General features: G+C 33.3%; 1 protein-coding gene across 7 annotated transcripts in view; it reads left to right on the top strand.

The window, feature by feature from the left end:
* Window positions 1–1,739: 1,739 nt before the first annotated feature.
* The window catches only part of LOC410882 (mucin-5AC), a 286,325-nt gene continuing 267,775 nt past the window's right edge, over window positions 1,740–20,289 (top strand). For 2 of the 7 annotated variants that reach the window (XM_016910911.2, XM_026446430.1), the window contains exons 1-2: window positions 1,753–2,278; window positions 12,323–12,494. In XM_016910911.2, the coding sequence (XP_016766400.2) occupies window positions 12,324–12,494 (171 nt within the window). In that variant the 5' untranslated portion in view covers window positions 1,753–2,278; window position 12,323. Of the gene's footprint in view, window positions 2,279–12,322; window positions 12,495–20,289 lie in introns of all 7 variants that reach the window. The other 5 variants (XM_026446436.1, XM_026446435.1, XM_026446434.1 and 2 more) reach the window with 5 other exon arrangements.

Below are 20,289 nucleotides of genomic sequence, written 5' to 3'. Positions count from 1 at the left end.
CGATAGTGTTGGTATCGTTGGCGGTAGTGGTGGTGGTGGTGGTGGTGGTGGTGGCAGCGTGTCCCGACGCCGGGAAAGTTTCGCTGAGAAGCGCGCGGAGTGCGAGAACGCGGCGCGAGCAAGATAGGTGAACGGAGAAAGAGGACAAGAGTGAGAACGCATTTCAGGAAGCGGGAGAGCAAAGGGGATGGAGAATGAGAGTGAGTTTGGAGCGAGTCCGGAGGACGGCAACACGGTGCGGGCAAGGTTTTCATCTCCAGTTCCCGCTAAGCGGCCGATAGGATTGGAACGAGTTGGCTGTATACGCGGTTACACACGCGGGGTAACGTCCAGGTAGCGTGCGCGGTATAACGGTGGTTGTTATAGCGCGAAAGAACACACGCGGCACGCGCTACCGACGGAACGGACCGGCCCGTGCTAGCGTGTGTGACCGACCGAGCGCTGCCGGTAATAACGAGCGTAATGGAGTACTATAGTAGTAGTGGGGGATTCTTGCACGAGTTACGCGTGCTGCTACCGCGGTACTCGAGTTCACGCGTGGCACTACGGCCGCAGAAGACCACGAACGAGCGAGGTCGTCGGAGCGCAGACTGCGTCCTTCTTTTCCTTCCTACTTCCTATCCTCTTCCACCCCTTACACCCTCCAACTTCTCCACCTCCACCTCCTACATCTTCTCTCGGCCTCCTCTTTCTCTTGCTTTTCCTTCGCCAACTCCTACTCTCCCTATTTTATCTCTCTCTTTCTCGTATTCTCTACCCCTAGTGAGATATTGATTTCCCTTAGCTGACTCCCACGAGGGCAAGCGGCAGGCAACCAGGTACGGCTACCTCCGCAAATAGACAGCCTCCGACAATGAGAAGGGAATCATCGCATGTATCGAGAGTATGCATTTTCCAAGTTTCAGCGGTTCAACATTCCTGCCGTCGAAAATGATCCGGTTCGACACTTCCTCGCCTTGAACGGTTGTCGCGCTCTTTGTACCGCTCTCGAACGATGCCGCGCTCTTCTCTACGTTTGCCACGTGTAACTCACGTTCTCATGACTTAGATGCAGAAAATTATAAACTCGTATCGCTGATTCTATTGAAATGGCAAACGTATATATATAATCTAACGGTAAAGTTATCAAAATGCAAAGATTTGATTCTTGACTGATTTCTCTATATATAGCAAACAACGTATATATAATATCTTTTAAATAATAAAATAACTTTTATCGCAATTTAAATTAGTAAATTTACGATTTCTTTACATCGTTCCAATTTCTTATTATTCGATTCTTGTTTGTCTGATCATATACGATCTTCTACTACTAATTGCCGTCTCTTTCCCGCGAGTTTATCGATATTTCGTTCCGCAATTGATTTAGTGTCGAATGGATGATTGAGATTGAATTGCAAGCGTTTATAATAATCTTTTTTATTGCGCGGTTAGCTCGCTCGCGAAAGTAAATACTTTTCTCTCACGGATGATCACCGTTCGGGAATTCGTAAGTGCTCTAAGAAACTTTTGCGAAGTAATCCGCCATCTTGGTTCCTGCGCATTGCTGGCCGCTGGATTCACGAGTGACTTGAAACTTTTTTATTTACCGCGTTCATGCTTACACACAGAGACAAAGAGGGTTGGAGAGGGGAACTATTTCCCCTACTCAACTCTGGATGGGGTGTACGTATCTGTCAACCCCCACTCGGCTCGTGCCGCCTGCCGCTTTCCAGCAAAGTTTTCCCGAGATCCAGGAAACTACGAGCGATGCGGGGCGAAAGAGGGGTAGAAGTCTGTATGAAGGGAGGGGAGAAGCGAGACCGCTTTCTAGTAGCGTGCGCTCACGGGGATCCCTTTTCACCGAATTCTAACCTAGTAACGAGTTTGCTCCGTCGGTAACGCCGGACGCGTGCCAGCGATAAACGTGTCGCGTGTTACGGTGACAGTGGGATGAGTAAAGTGCTATAGAACACAGGATACTAGCTATCGCTACGATCATGCTTATCAACGTGCTGGATTTTTTTCCCCGCAGGAAAGCCATGTGCGTAATTTAAGGAAACGAGAGTGGCGCGAGATAGAAAGAAAGAAAACGTGAAACGAAACGGGAACATTCATACATTTTTATACGATGATCCTCTGTGAAATATTCCGTCACATCATGAACCGTTTGTTTATATCGGTGTTCGTGCTTATTTGCTCTAATCAACGATGGACACGCTGATACTATGTTGCGAAAGTGTTTCGGATTAATCAGGGTTGCTGGATCGTGACAATCAGTTTTCATCAAATAAATCATGTACGTATTTATCATGTAGTGCTGTTACAAATAAGGACGATTGATTACTTTAACATAGAAGATTCGCCTCTACAATTTAAAAAAATTGTATTTACACTACTATGTTGGTATCATAAAGAAAAACCTATTCAAACTTTTGCGCGGTAATTCGAAACTGTCTATATAGACTTGTCTGTTAAACGATTTTACGATCGTTTATCGGCTTGTCTCTGATCTATTGCCGCAGATTGGATTCCAATAGATAGATAAAAGGAGAAAAATCGTCCTCTAATCTGCCCGATTCGTCGCGAATGTCCCGGCGATACTGTGTTTCTCTCCTCTCCGGGGACGGAATAGGTCAGCTGATCATTTACTAGGCACTATATAACGTTGCTTGTTGTGAGAGTATCAACGCTTTTGATTATCGGGATTCTGTGCGCGCAGACTCAATGTGAGATTAATCCTCTGTGAGCTCACCCCTTCCACTATGAACTTACCAATACACGCTGGTCGCACGTTCGAAAGTTTCGTGAGCGTCGAAAAGTTTTGCGCTCCTAGTAGTTGCGCGGATTTGATCGAGAACCGGAGAACTTTGTGCTTACACAGCGGAACAATTGTTTCTTCTTGCGCATTATCATACGAGTATTTACATAAGATGCGCGACCGTATTTGCTTACCCAACTTTTAAGTTTTATTAGTTTAATTATACCGCAACGCGTAAATATAATTAAGAAAACTATATTCATGCTTTTTTGCTACGACGAATTTCTACATTGAATTGTATACGCGAAGAAAGAGAAATTTTCTTGACTTTTTGCGATTTAATTCACGAATACTTTTCATTCCATGAATTGGATCTAATTATTATTATTATTATTTTTTTTTATTAAATCTATATTTCGAAAGTTAATAACGATTTGCTGAGAAATGAAGTACTAGGGATAAATCCGAAGCAACGGATTTCGAAAAGAATGAACTGAAGCACGAGATATCGGGCATTAAACTTGACATCGTGTTCTCGGGACTATACGAAATATTGTACCAGTCTGGTAATTGTTAAAAATCTATGTCATACCGGAAGAATACAAAGCGTTCCTTGTATACGAGCCAAAATGATTTTGAGGAAAAAACCGGCGCGAATTACGCTCAGTAATTTTTCTGAAAAAGAACTCGCATACTCCTGCGGGCATGAAACATCATGTTTTCAATTTAACAAAATTGGAGAAGCCATACGTATAAAATGTTCACTATCCTCCTTTCTTCATTATGAATGAACATAAAACAGTGGTTATTCAGTACAAAATGTCTTCTCTAAAGTCTGACACGCTGCTATTCCAACCGTGATGAAAAGAGATACCGCGCATAAGAAGTTCTTTCAATCTTTTCGCCCGCTTTGAGCCGCGTTAAATAATAATTTATCAACGGCCGCGTTGATACATCCCCCCTCCCTCCTCCTCCCTGTTGATAATAACGATTATTCGATTATTCGAACAACACACCTCGTATCTGTCTGTGATTATCTATCATCGAGCGGAAACAATGGGAAAAAACCCGAAGTTTTTCTCTGTCTTTAACGCGTTATATGATATCCTGTATGTCCCCGTTTAGTAGCACCTGGGATGCAGTCCGATGCATGAAAAAGTAGAGAGGCACTAATTAAGCCGCTATCATTACGGTTCCGCGGTGTAATTCCGCGTTGTTGGCATTGTGCTTCGAATTCCGCCAAGTGGCTGTTGGCCGGGGGCTTTTGGAATCCTCCGGAGCGTGGTCCATGGCCTTTCAACTCCAATTCCACGCGCGTGCGTCTCATCGTCGAGGTTCACGTCGTCGTCAACGACATCGTCGTAGTCCAGGATGTTTCCTGTTGTTTCGTCGCCGCGCCTCACAAGACAACCCGGCTACAGGTTAACCCGATATTTCGTCGTTCTTACTTCCTTCTCCATACGCGCGAATATTGCCCCAAGAGAGGCAATGCAGCCCCATTACTTCGTATCCTCTCTACTTTTTCTTCGATGCTCCAAAAGGATAAACTTTTAAGATTAGTAGACAGATTTTTTTAAAGAAGGAATTCGTTAATTGTATTCAAATGTGTTGGCATATATGTATCAGTGGACGATTCTTTTTTTGAGAAGGTTGTTATTGTTGTTATGTATTTTTGTCGTGTAAGATCCAAGGAAGTAGAAATTTTCTTTTATCTTTCGTGTTATGTGAATAATGATTTTAATTTGTGTTGTTTTGATCTGTATTATATACTTTCTTTTTCGGATTTATATGGTAGATGGCAGTTTGGTAAAGTTTAATGAAAGATTTGATAGAAATTATCGTGTGAATCATGTTTGATTCTCGATATTTTTTCATTCTTGCGAATAAAGTACGACATGCAATTTTTAACGTTATAATTTTCTTCTGTTTACTCTGTTTCATTTACCAACGAGTGAAACGCAGCATGAATTTCGACGCTTTTACGTATTTTTACAACAAACATTGCAGAAAATATGCTACGTAGTATTTGAGATACGATGCATTTATTAAGTCTAACATACTTGTTTAATTTATTATATTTGCAAAAATAATGCCGTCGATATATCGAACTCATTATTAATTTGAATAATATTAACAATATAAATAACAATGTAAAAAATAACGTAAAAATAATTAAACGTAATAGTTATAATAATATTCATATATAATGTAAGAGCAAACATATTTTTAGATTGTTGTAAACATGTAAATCTCTTGAAAAGAGGAAATCAAGAGTTTTCCAAACATAATTTCATACCACTCGTAACTTTGCAGCGAATAGCTTTTTTGTAACTTTGATACTAAATAAAAATTGGATAAGAAATTGCTGACCTGTGTCAAAGTTCGTATATAGAACTTATTTGATGCTTCGACTTCTTCCAAACTCTTATATCGAAGCCACGTTTACCAAAGACTCACCGAATGAATAATAGTGACGAAAGTTAAGATCATGTCGTTTGATCAATATATTTTTCTCACGAGATCAACCACAAATCTAAGTATTTTTTAATATCTATTCTACTATCTTTTGTTTTTTCTCGATATATTAAATAATTTGTTTTTTGAATTGAAATGTTTTACTTATTAATCACAAGTTGAATTAGTTACCAATATAGTTGGACATCAATTAATTAAAAATCGCAGTTGATTTAATCGGTTGACGAAATTAATTACTAATCTATAATTATGAATGTTGATCGTCGTCATCGAAATCTTAAAAAAAAATTAATTATCAATTATCTAACTGAATCAAAATAAATTTTTAATTAATATACAAGCATTGTACACGATAACGGTCAGAATTGTGTCAATGACCGAAGCAAATTGAAATTAAATTTGAGGACAGATACAAATATTAATTTCACATCAGGAGAATTTTCGTGGTTAATCATTAATCTAATTGACGATTAAATATCTACATCAATTGCTAATTGCGATATGTTATATCCGTTGAATAAAGATATATAATCATTAATCTCGTTGGATAATAAAACATTTCAATTTTAATCATAAATTGCGTTAAATATTTTCCAACACTAGTTTGCTAATAACATAATAAAATAATATCAGGATTTATCTATATAAACATTTAATACTTTAAAAGGGATGTTCGATTTTAAACGCGAAAGCGTCGAATGTGCACTCAGTCATTAAAAGCTTTGTTTACCGGAAGGACTGACGTTTTAGAATGAGCAATGGTTACAATATTTCAGGGATCGGTATCCGTTCGATGGTTTTCGTGCTGACTCTTGGCGAAAAGGCTTGAAATCGTTGAGAAGTTGCGGATACCGGGACAGATGAATGGGAAGTAACGGATAACCAATCGTGCGAGTATAATAGCCACGCAAAGTTGGGCACAAGCATTTGCTTTATCTCATCGTTAATTTCATCGTGGAGTAAAATTTAAAATCACTTCTACATTGTTATTTCATTCAGCATAAAGATCAGATTAATATTATTTCTTTACTTAATTATATAATCCATGATTAATCGTGAATTTCATATACAACGAGATAACATATATATATGTAATATCAAAACTAAATGTTAACTTTACGAATGAATAATTGCATAATTACAAGTTAAATATTTAAATCCGTTTAATATGGAAGAACAATTATAAATCTTATTTGAAATACGATATTTTTCTCAAATTATATTTTTGCCAAGATTTTATATCGTTGATCTAGAAAAACAGTGATGACAATTGCAAAATTGCAAATTTTTAATTAAATTCGTCATCGATCTTCAAAAATATCTAAATCTTTTACGATTATTAGTATAATATTTCAGTTGTAATATTATAATAACAGTTAATCACATTTCTTTGTGAGTGATACATCTTAATTTTAAAGTAAAATACGCCAAGAATTTTATTATTCCATGGCATAAAATGTTTTAATCATTATTTAATTGTTGTAAATTGTATATAAATCTCTCTAATCTAATCTTAAAATAATCTCATTATAATTACATTCTAACAATTAACAATATATTTAATCACGTTTATTTTATCAATTGCAAGTGAATTCATTTTTAAATTTTTAAAATAACTCGTTTCTAAATAAAACTTACGTCTTTTTCGTCTCCCGAAAAATGATTCGTTTACAATTTCAAATTCGCTGTTCTTTCAAAAAATGGCAGCGTGCTCCATCATTCGAAAAGGTTTCCAAACACACGGAAATTCTAGAAAAACATCACGACATCACGTTTACTCCGGTCACGGTATTATTCGAGAAAAAAGCATGAACCGGTTACATGATTTTCAGATACACACCCGTTTTCGAAAGTTCTCTTGTCACGCGGTCGAGAATTTCGGGGCTATTCGATTGTTTTCGCGCACAAATCTCTGATATCAGCCAAGTCCACCCATCCACCGAATCCTGTTTCCTTCCTGCCGCCCATTCCTTTATTCCTCTCGTTGCCCAAAATCGAAGTATCGGCATCAACACGGCCCGACTCGATGAGGAGAAAGTTTACGTCGTAAACTTCGAGTCTTAAGGGTGGAATTATAGTTGAGTAGAGCTCGCGCTAAGCCACGCAGTTGTTACCACGGTGAGCGCTTTAAAAGTTGGTCTTGGGCGTTCGTGCTGGTATCGTGGGTGGGTGGGCGAAGTGGAAGAAGAAGCCAGAAGAAGGGAGAACGCGCGATACGCTGGAAAGGGACGCGGAAACGTGGTTAAGTTGCCAGGAAACTTTGGTAAAACTGAAAAGTTAATTTCGTCGTGTTAAATTACTCGAGCGCTCGGGCATTAAACTTGCAAAAGTTGGCCGGATGACTGAAATACGTACCTTCCGCCACCTCCCTCATCTTCTTCCTCTTATTCTTTCTTTTCTTCTTTTTTTATCGTTCGATGCTTTTCTCCCTAGTTTCTATCGCTGTGTCATCTAATAACGATACGATGATTTAATAGCGACTCGAATCCTGCACGATGATAAATATTCTGATAAAACGAACGTTCGATAAATCTCTTTTGTGATATAATTGTTTCTTAATTTATTACTCAAATAGAAGAAAGATATACTCGATTTTAGGAAGAGCATAGATTTTATCACATTAGAAGAATTAAATGTAAAATATATCTCGAATTAATAAAGAAATTTAATTTTAATATGTTGATTCTAATTTATCTTTTGAAGTAACGTATAAATTGTTGATTAAACGATATTATATAGGTGTATTATTTGATTTAAACGTATGAAACATCAGACAAAATTCAAATTAATAGCGTGTATACAATCGTTTATTTGTTGTATTGCGATTGGGAAGAATGAATGCTGAAAGTGCACACTATCGTGCCATGAGATACAAGTCATTCAAATCGAATCGTTAACGCTTTAACCAATATTGTGAAATATTTCGTTTTCACGTAATTTCGGAGCAATTACAGATTTTTTTCAGCTGGTTATGTCATCATTGATTTCGTACGATCTTTTTTCCCCTTTTTTTATCGATTCACAAAATCGTTTGATAGATCTTACACGATTTAATATTGATTATAAAATTTATACACGTTTCATATTGTAAATCTTTACAAATTACATCAATTTGTCATATATGTTCGATACGGAAGGGAAAGGGATTGGGAGGGAGAATAAAAGATATTAATTTTATCATTTATGAAATACATGATGTAGTTTTATACTGCATATTATAACATCATTTTGAAACGGAAGAATGATGTAATGTAATAATTTGGTGAAAATAAAATTAAACGAATGTTGCATGCAAGTCGTTGTATTACGCAATCATGTACTATTGATTATTAATAAAAAAATAATAAAATATGATATTAATATCATGTTAACGTGAAAGATATATGAATTCAATTTTTTTTTGTTGAAATTGATCATTCTTTCTTTAATTTTGATATTTTTCAATTCGAACGAAGTTTGAAGAAGTATAATAGTAACATAATTTTATCTATTGTTTATCTATTGATATATTATGTATATGCATATCATATAAATTGATCGGAAGGAAACAGAAAAAAACGGAAAAAGAGATTACTAAAAATTTTGTTAAATAAATATTTCGCTAAAAATTTATTTCGCTATGCACTTTGTATTAAAACTTAGCTTTACGTCGAACTTTTATGTTATAAAAATCTATTAAATGTCCAAACTTTTGCGAATATACAATATCAATTTGCGCCTATTATTTTTAATAAAAAAACAATTTTAATATCACGTTGTGTTGAATTAAAATGAAATATTTGCATAATTTTATAGTACAATATTACAGATAAAAGGGAACAATTAAATCCGAATTGACGAATTTTTTTGCACGACATATATGTTATTTTTAACGGACTGAGGAATATAAAAAATATCAGGGGAAAATATTTTGCAATATTAAAATGTTTTAATTATTTTATCCAGGTATTTAGTCATAAGAGTATTTTTATTAAATTACTCATAAAAATATGTGTTCATATTGCATTTTACTTCTTCATTGAATTCATGTGGAAGAAAATATTTTTTATAAATAACTTATCGCATTAATATTTAAGCTTTCGTTTCAAAATTGAACTATATGTATATCGAAATTTCAGTTTAGCGATTTAAATTAATATAAAATAATTTTTAAATTAATTTAAATTAATTTTCATCCGAATGATATTTTCACGGTATGAAAAATCAAAAAGAATTAATCATACATTATCGTTTCTATAATATACACGTTAATGAAAAGATAGAAAGAAAATAGTTGCATGATTTTTTCTAGGATCATAATTTTGATGGATTTTATTTTGAAATGTAATATTCTCAGGATCCTCTTTACTTTTGAATAAAAGTAAGCTAAAAATTATCTTTCTATATCTATTAAACAAAAATAATATTTAAGTATAAGTTGTTCCAAAGTTTTTCTAAAGTTATATACAATTGAAAATTGAATATTACTTTTTGATGAAAAGTATTTAAACATTATTAAAGGAGTTATAAAATTAGTTTTCGCGCAGCTGTTTTAACAGTAAGAAACCATAAATTTTTTTGTGCTAAAATAATCGCATACTTTGTTTCGAAATATCAGTATTGAAATTACAAAAATTAATATCCATTTCATGTCCTGCACAAAGCATATAGATGAATATTCCTATTCATGTATAACATATTGGCTTCCAAGTAATTGAATTAAAATGTATACTGGAATCAAGCTTGTATTAATTCGGAAAGTAATCATTGTGATAGATTTATATATTAATTGAAATAACTTCACGTTCAATTTTTTATATATTTTGTGGAATTAATTTCTTAAAAAAGAATTTCACGTTGCGCGTGAAATCATTCCAATGTATCTATATATTCAGCAAGAAGGTTTCTAATAGACACATTTTCTAAAACGCTCTTAATGTCGTTTTTTACTATTTAAACTACAATTTGTTAATGTTATGTTCATATAAAGAATAGAAATATTATCTTTTTATTAAATTAATTTTAAAATTGTTATGTAATTTTTAATAATAGTAAAAAGAGTCAATATAGAACATATAAAGTAACCTATGATATAATCAATAATCCTCCATATGAAGATAAATAAATAAATAAAACAAAATTTTTAAATTTTCGTTTTGAAAAATTCGAATTTTAATATGTTCTGTTAACAATTAGCCAGATAAATATACATATATATATATTCGACAAATTTTCCAATTTAATTCTTTTGTAAATGAAGTTGAAAAAAAATAATATTCTATATGCTTTTCTTATTTTTACATGTAAAACTTCTATCATTTATCTACTTGTATCCATTATCATTAAAATGAATATATTTTATTTTTGATCATCAAATTTGTATACATATATATATTACAATCTATATTAGAGAAAAAATATACATCCACCAGAGGAAAATTCATTTCAAATTTTTATTTTACAACGTTTAATGCAAATATGGTAACAGTCTCTTTCACATTACTCTATAAAAAAAGATATTGATTCGATAAAAAAAAACGATATTGCATACTAAACAAGATCGAAATCCAATACGAGGGATGGATAATAATCGTAATGAATCCAATTGGCCTCAACGCTCCTTCCAGTTTTTCGATTTCAATTCGGTAAGGTCGGTAAGGTCACGGTCGTAATGCTCGCCGACATCGTGCGTTGCTATAAGTGTACTTGGCCGGCCGTGTGTGCACGATCTGGCGCGTGCGTAAACACACAAGAGAACAAACTTTCGCGGCGGCTACAGGGGTGAGTTACCCCACCATTCCCGGTGGTAGCTGACAAGCGCGCCGAGCGATCCTCAACCAGCACGTGCAGTCAACTTTAAACGCACATACACACGCTCGTCGCGATGTGTCCTCCAGTTTAAATCATTGAAAGGCATCACTTTTTTCTCGTGTCCCGCGCTCTGCGCAATTCCGTCAATTCTTTCTTCGAGTGTTTTATAATTTGAAAACCGTTTACGATGATGACAAAAGTAAGTCGTCCACTCGAGTGATTTAAGGAAAACAAGTTTTTCAACCACTGTAATAAAAAAATCATCCCTCTTCCGTTCGTCGTGGATACTTTTGATCAGAACATTTTTCATACATCTAGAGTAAGAAAAAAGTGAATGAATTTATGAAGAGAGTGCGAGAGAATAATTTGCCTTTGATTAACTTCGATTATTTGTTTCTCAAATAATAATAATTAGCTTCCTTTGGAACATTCTTTGTCTTGATTTTCTTTTGACGTTTATTAGACAAAATGAGAATTCGTCGATATCTAGTATTATCTTTAACGGTGAGACATTTGAATTTGATACGATTGAGAAAAGTTTAATTCGATCGATATTTCGGATTATAATAATAAAAAATACAGGATAAATCTATATACGGAGAGAGCGCGATCACGGGTGTAAACGTTGATATAGAGATGGTGATATAGAGTATAGGTTTATATCGTGGTCAGCGTCGCGGCGCGCGTCATCTTCTATCTCGTTCTCCTCCTGTTCACCCCTCTTTGTCTCGGAAAAGTTTCCGGTGATGAGCTTTGTTGGCCATTTCCCCTACAGGACGGAAAAGTTAAATGCGAAAGTTTTATCCGATATCCAGTTTCACGACGCTGCTGGAAAAAGGGATCTACGCACACCGTTACGTCCAAATTTGGATATCCCTTGATACAATCATAACATTTATAATTTATATTTATACCATTTGACCTGGTGGAAATATTACGTGTAATATCACGTGTATTTTTAAAAATTTTATTTGCACGCGTTCCATGCAAATTGACCGAATTATTGGGAATTTTATTATTATTATTATTATTATTATTTTTTTTTTTTAAATATAAATAACAAATATGGAAATTTATATTATATCGATCAGATTTACAGCAATTGTAACGAATACTCTTTGACATCTCTTCATTATTCATTATTGAAACCATCCATAAATTTCGTTATGCAATTAATATCTATATAACAAATAATTCATACGGTAATTATGTTATTAGCATTTGATGTCCTGTTTACTAATGTACCAGATGCTTAAATATCGAGCATTAATAGTGTCGTTAATGGTTCGATTTTTCTTTTTCTTTTTTCTGCGATAGAATGGCGTCAAAGAAGACGAGGCAAAACCATTCTATACAGCATTTACTAGAGCTGCCAAGCAACAGAGAGACAAAATTACCGTTATATTCTGTGAAGGAGTCGACCCAAACGCCACTTATTCCAACCCCTCGACAGGTCCCGGTGACTGTGCTGCATCCCTCTCCGAAAAAGGTAAGTGAAGCATGAATAAGTTATAAAAAATCTTTTGTTGTCATTCAATTTGCAAGAACATAAAGATCAATTACTTCCTCCTTCTTTTTTTTCTCCTCGCTGCGTTAACAATCCTTTGAAGAGTTGCGAAATTAAAATTGAATCTGCGTTAAAAATTCACTTACGACGTGTTTTAACGAGGATCCGAGAGATATAATTAAATATAAAATTAATTACTTCCACTATTTAAGTACTAAGAAGTAGCGGATCATTTTCATAACCTTTCCCGACGTTGCGCGTTCTTCATTATGAAACTTATAATTAAAATTCTACAAGTCATTTGTCCTATAATGTCTCGTAAAAGTATAAGTAACGAAGTTTAAAAGTTTAATGACAGAGATGCGACCGTTTGAAGTTTCTTCGAAAATTTTTCTGATCTCGTATAAGATTGGTTGTTTAAAGTGAAGTTATTTTTTTTCTTTTTTTTCAATAATTTTTCCACAATGCCCGAATATTAATTGAAACAATCATATCGTTTTTAAATTTAAAGTTAATTTTTCTTCGTAAGGTGAACGTAAAAAAATGTATTTTTGCTTTCTCATTTGCGAATAATGCTTAATACTTGGAACAATGAGAGTTTTATTTTAAGAATATGCAGCAGTTATTAGAATCCATTGTATCGTAATAATAATGGAATAAAATATTTAAATGTCGCTAAAATGTAAGATAATATGTTTAATCTATTCTTCACGAATGTTGTAATGTTCCATGTGGTTTGTCCTTTGTTATTACGGAGCTCAGTTTTAATTATTTGTAACATTAAACTCGTTCATACGTACAGAATGAATAGAGTAGCGATTAAACTTTTGTTCGTAAAAAAAAAAAAAAAAAAAAAAGAAAAAAAAATGGAATTGACGAAAAACGTAAAGTGAAACCATCGTAACAGCACAAATTGCTGACGTTTTACTTTATCGTGATTTTTTTATCGATCATTCGGCACTTTGTTATTACTCGTATAAATCTAGACGTAAGCTTGAATTTACTGAACAATGGAATAGATAATTTTTAACTTAACTTTCATTATATGATATATCATGATTATCAGGATATCTTTCTTAAAAATAATTTTTAAAATTTTACTAGAATTCTATTTTAATAATTTCATTTTGGCATATTTGAAATATTCATGAAATATTAATATGTAACATGATTTGAATATTGAATAATTATTTTATTAGGTATATTAGTATTTTACAAATTTCTTTTCTTTTGCAAATTTAATCTCATGAATTGTATTAATTAATTAAATTCATTAAAACTCATGTATATGAGATAAATTATTTGAATAGAAATGTTAGTATATTTCTTATTATTCTGTATTTTATTTTTTAAAGTGAAATTTCAATTCTTATCAATATTTTCTAGTTCAATTCATTCTTATGTTTTATAAGAATATTGTCTACTATTGTATATTTTTTGAAGATTATTATTTAAATGATCTACCATATATGTATAAAATGAAATTATTTTATATAATTTTAAATATATATAAAAAAATATCTTGGTTTTGGTTGATTGAAAAAGTTTTTATTGCAATTGATTATGATTATTCTTTTGTTACTTTTCCATTCTATTTTATCTGGCAGAGAGTCATGAAGAAGGGATTCACGTAACTTGGTAGGGGAAGCTTCGGCTTTCCTGTAAAATAACGATTTTTAAAGTTTCTCGAGGAGTTTCAAACCTTTTCCCACCGAGATTCGTCGACAAAGTTTCCAAAGTTTGAACCGCGTAATTGGAGAGAAAAGGAATTTCCTCTAACCGTACAAAATGGTTTGTACGTTCAATGCTTAAATCTGACGTTATAGATTTTTCTGTTAAAAACCACTTATGATAATGTTATAAAAATTTTCTGAGACAGTAAAATAAGAATAATTTTTGAATATATTATTGATAAATTTAAATATCTTTATTGCAATTTTTCTTTGATTAATTCCAATGGTATAGAAAATCATTGCATCATATAAGTTGTTTGTTAATTTTCGCAATTTTATATTTAATATCTCTCATGAAAGTAGAATAGAATATTACCAATCAGTAGTAAATGTCGCTTTGGTCAGACACTACCATTTGATTCTCAGTCGATAATCAAATATTTCATTGCATTAAGAAAAATAAGATATTTGATATATTATCAGCTTTAATTAGATGAGTTTCAATTTGATGATAATAAAATATAAAATTTTGAATAAAATATTAAAAATATTTGAAGAAAGAAATTATTACCGACAGTACATTCTTATCAACAATGGTTCATAGTTGAGGATACTGAGGATAGTGAGGATACTTCGTTTCAGTAATATACCGACAAGGTTTATCGGTAAAGTAGATTACTGTGGGGTGTAAAATAATTTGTTATCGACAAATTGTAAGTTAGTTACAATGAATATTCAAAAACGATGATAAAGATTTTAAAAATATCTATTAATGTTTGATTTAAAAAATTCTATTATTCAAAATATTAAAAATTAAAACCTTTTATATTATTATATTAATTATAAATATAATAATTATAATTATATATGATATTAATTCTATATTCATATCACTTTCATATTTATTTGTTAAAAATTTGACAAATATATTGTATTTTTGCTATTTTATTCAAATCTTTCAAGTTATATAAACAAATTTTTTTTTAACATTAAAAAAAACGATTTGGGAAATTTTTTTCAATGTTAAAAAATACATTTTTGCCATAATGCATTTGATTTTTCAATGAGGTAAAAAAATAATTTATTTTATGGATATTATCTTTATTTGAATTTTTTGAATAATTTTTTAAGGGAAATATTCGTGCTTTACGAGAAAATAATTTGCTATTGAAATCTTATGAATGGAATCATGATTCCAACCATGGTTGGAGCGTCTTAAGCATACGTAAGGTAAGGGGTGGAACTGAATTTATGATAATTGCATAAATCAGAGCTTTCCTCCACAATAATGATAATCTATTGGGATAGTTGTGCGAAGTTAGCTATTTAACCAACGGTGCGCATAAGAAGAGGGTAAGGGGTGAGAACTATAAGTAAAAGTTGATGCTGTAAGATGTAGATTAAAAAAAAAAAGTTTTTCTATTTCTAGAAACAATTGTTTTTCTTTATGATTTTTTTAAAATTAAATTTTATTTAAATGAAAATATTATTTATATTAATTATCGATCATTCAATAATAAAATAATATCATTTGCAATAATATTTAATATTAAAATGTCACTTTTTAATCGTTATATAAACATCTTACATGTAAAAGAAATTATTGTTAAAACCATTAGATTTGAGTTATTTTTTATTTAATTTAGGAATTTTTTATTTAATTAGATTATTTTGGTTTAGTTAACTTGATAAATTGTTTGCTTCAACGAAAAATATAGACTTTTAAAAATCAATACAAATAGAACGTTGCGTTGCTTGAATTTGGAGAAAACGCCCATAGATGGCGCCACCAGTATCATTTTCCTCCGCTTTTCGATTTGCGTTATACTTCAATGAAACTTTATAAGATAAATTAAATTATATATGATACTTGCTTAATATAAAAATGAAAATAATAATTTTTATATCATCTATATAATATAATAATACATGAAATGTTATTACATACAGATTTAAACTTACTTTCATATTTTTTTATTTTTCTTTTAATAGTAAAAAAGAAAAAAAGTAATAAAAGTACAAATAATTGACATTTTGAAATTGTTAAAATGATTTCTTTATTAACATCATGAAACACGAACTTCTAGATAATTTGCTACTAGAATATCAACAGCAAAACCTTTCCCGAAAAGTCAGGATCATTAGGGTTACTATTACGATAATGAATAATAATAAAAAAGAGAATCGTTACAGCTTGAAAGTAATTCTTTCCAAGATTTTATAATTTAAAAAATAATATTTTCTGAAGAATTTTATTAAATATAAAAATATTTGTTTTGAAATTAATTTTTTCAAAATTCTTTTCTATCATTTCTATTCTATACATAGAACAAAGTATTATTTTTATAAATCTCATTATTGATATTATTAATTATATAACAAGATGAGCCTCTCTTCTTCTAATTTTCATCCAATTAAAATTTCAATTTTAAACGTAAACTCTTATTAATTAATATTCTATGAAAAAAAATTGTACAGTTACAAAAATATTTCTATCCAACCAAGATGGAATTAGCGATTGTTCGCTTTGGTGGAGAGCTGAAAAGACGAGGCACAGTACCCTTTAACTTTGTCGAGCTGTCATACTGATCGGGGTTGGAGCGAACCCTCTAATTCTCTCGGTGGGAGTAGCCACGCGGTTGAGTGAATTTTTATGAATGAATGCGCGAGGATACCTAGATCCAAGGCTTTGGAATGCGCACCCTGTTTTCACCCCTGTACCTATATTTACGTCAGTGACTCTCAATTTGAAGTTCTCGTAACCCATAAAACCAATAGGGAACGACGTTGCCATTAAAACGCACCCCTTTGGGGTGAATAGGCTTAAAAATAAATCGAATTGTCTTTTGATCATTCGTTTCGTTTCTAGCTAGATTTATAATTGCTTGGGCTCTGATGTATCGAGCCCAATTTAAATATCCAAATACATTCAGATGTCAATTCTCATTTTATTTTCAGAATATTATAACTCTTATAACAATAATTTTGATCAAAATTTACTTTTATTTATCTCGAAACGCGTTATTTATTTTATTCGGATTCTTTTAATTAAAATTTTAATTAAGTGAAAATTTTTTAACTTAAAATTTTTCATTTTTTTCAATAAATGGAAAAAATTACATTCACGTTTCGTGTACACTTTTCATACACGTTTCTTCTTCACGTTTTATTTGGGTATTTCGAAATGTCGAGGGTTGAAGCTTATATAGAAATAATATCACACGTCATTCACGTATCATTGTCGTGGTTTATGCCGTAGCATAAGAGCTTCTTCCTTGGGGTTTGAACATTTTTGCACGAGATGAAAATCATAATTGTGCACCAATATCATCACACTCTTACACTCTAGCTACAAAGGGACTTTTGCAGAAGGGTCTGAGGCTGAAAGTGTTAGCGGAAGTACAAAAGAAGGCTTAACCCTCCGTAACCAGAGGGGAGTTTATAAAAATCGTGTCAATTAGGCCTCGAGAAAGAAAGGCAGGTCGAGTAAGGTGTTCTGTTGGACAAGGGCTCTAAAGTTCGCATTATAAAGAGATCGTTGACAAGCAATTTGCCCTTCGAGCGGCTCTTGATAAAATTTTGCACCTTCTTGTCGATGCATCAGGAATTTTCAACCGCGGTTTTATTAATTTTTATTAATAAAAACTCGAAGCAAATAAACTTGCAATATAGTTTCGATCGAAAACGATGAAGTTTCTTTTTTCATTAAATTTTTATTATTAATTTTTTCTCTTAATACTTTATTCGAAGGAAGAACTTTATCTCATTCAAATTTCTTCTTTCGGAATCGCGACGTTTAGAATAAGGAGAAGGGTCGATTGGACCTAGGCAGAGCTCCAGGCGAGGATTAGCCCGCGGGGTATTGTAACGTCGTAAATACATCCCCTTTTTACCCCCCGAGCTCGAGAACTCGAAGATACTTCCCTCGTCGTCTGTCGGTAACGCTATTGACCATTGTCACCGACTTCACACACACACATATATATATAAATTATAATACAAAATCGTAAGTTTCAAATTAATCAGTTCAAAATTAATTTTCCACTGAAATTATCAAAAAATCCTAATCCTAACAAGTCTATCGAATTCTTATTAATTTCTCGATTAAGTTCATAATCAACTTCATCGATCTCCACCATCTCCCTGTTTGCTGATTTAGCGGCCATCTTTATTATCAAACGCGATCACGGGTTATAATTCCGATGGGGAGGTAGTAGTTTTTCGTCAGGATGGGGAAAAGATTAGGGAAAGCATTCCACCGAGGCACTTTGGCCAATGTCGTCGTTTCGATACTTACACCCCTTATTCCCAACCCTGTCTTCCTCTTCCTATTTCCAAACCGTAGCACCCTCCGGTTTTCTATCTGGTTTGCCGATATCGAAGAGGGAGGAAGAGAGAAGGAGAAAGAGAGAGAGAGAGAGGGGGCAAGAGGACCCCTTTTCCGCGGAACGATATCTCGAAGCGAAATCCCGGTCGGTCTCGCGCTTATAGTAGTCGAAATGGAAAGGGTTGCACGCGAAGGGCTCCGGAAGGACTGCGGGGTTATAATGAAATATAGGCTCGTTCCGCTTCGTATAAGACTGCATTAAGATTATACGTTGGCGCGCTCCTTGGCGACCGAAGAAGGTCGAAATAAACGCGAGGGTGGGGAGGGGAGGAGAGGTGGGGTATGGGGACGTAGCTGGTGGCTAAAGGGGTAAGGGATTCCTCCTACGGTGTTTTAATCAAGCCGGATTTGCTGCGGCAAGCCGTGGTTCCAACTTTCATTTTAGCCAACCCCGCCCTGACAACCCGTGCACGAACGTTTTCGTCCGCTTCTCTTTCTCCGCCTACACTCTTCTCCCTCTTTCTCTCTTATTCTTCCGACCTTTCCGCGGCTCGTTTCATCTCTCTCGCGTACAAACACGTACACGTACTTTTCTCTCTCGCTCTTTTCCTCGGCAGACAACCATACGGAGTGTTTGTCCTGCATTAAAACGCTATTTCTGTTTCGCGGGGACGCGTGATCCTGGCGATGTTGTCCTCCTTAAGAAACTCTGGGAACGAACGTTGGGGGGTTCGGCACGTCGCGATTAAGTTATTAATTCCGATTGAAAGGGAACGACGGAGAAAGATGTACTTTTCGCGTGGTGTAACGTTTAAACCGTCGACCGAAGAACGAAAGGGATTAAATTTCGTTCGAAGTTAGTAGCTTATCATTAAGCAGAGATTTATTTGTACGCGAAGAGAAATGCGTTGGATCGAATATATTTATATATTCGTTTGTTGTAATAATTAATCGCAAATTTTTCTAGTTTATTTTTAACTGTTACATTTAATGTTATAGTTTATTTTCAATCTATATTATACGTAATTGCTTTACGCAATTAATACAAATCATCGAGTTTGATCAGACGAAGCGATCAAACATCCCTCCGGAAGTCGAAAACTTCCACTTTTCCTCTTATTCGTTATTGTCAAACAACGCTCCCTTCCTTGGAAAACGAACCATCTAATACTTTAGTTAGCACTTCCAATACAGATTACGCGAAGAACTCCCCCTTTTCACGGAGGCATCTATATTCTTTGCTCTTTCGATATAATTGATTCTTCCCGGGGATCGATTCTTCATAATTCAATCCCTATTTTTGCTTCTCATCTCTCTATTTGCCCTCTAAATAAAAGAGGATGTAATATACATTTTCATTTGAAGACTGCTTAATTATATCAATTACATTACAATGGTATTTCTATTTCAAATGAAAATAATACAAAGAAATTTAGAATAATCTTTTTTTAATATCCTACATTGGACTATAAAATCGATGAATTTAATTTTTGAAAAAATTTGAATCTTTTTTTCAAACAATATTTATTCAATTCAAATTCGAAAAGAATCGAAGACTACTGTCGAGATTCTCTCCTTCCAACAATCGTATCGATCTAGAAAATAGCTTCTCGGAGTCGGAGATCCAAAGGAAACGAAACTGCTAGACTAATAGGACTAATCTCCCGATCACAATGCCCGCGTCGACAAAGATATTCGTAGGTGGAATTCGTTTCATCTTGGGCCAAGCTCAAGCCGAGCATGTGGAAGGGAAGGTGGAGTAGATTGGAAGGAATGA

The sequence above is a fragment of the Apis mellifera genome, linkage group LG2, assembly GCF_003254395.2.
Source record: "Apis mellifera strain DH4 linkage group LG2, Amel_HAv3.1, whole genome shotgun sequence".
NCBI classification, from domain to species: Eukaryota; Metazoa; Arthropoda; class Insecta; order Hymenoptera; family Apidae; genus Apis; species Apis mellifera.
The sequence above is the reverse complement of the archived record's forward strand: the minus strand, read 5'-3'. Positions and strand labels throughout refer to the sequence as shown.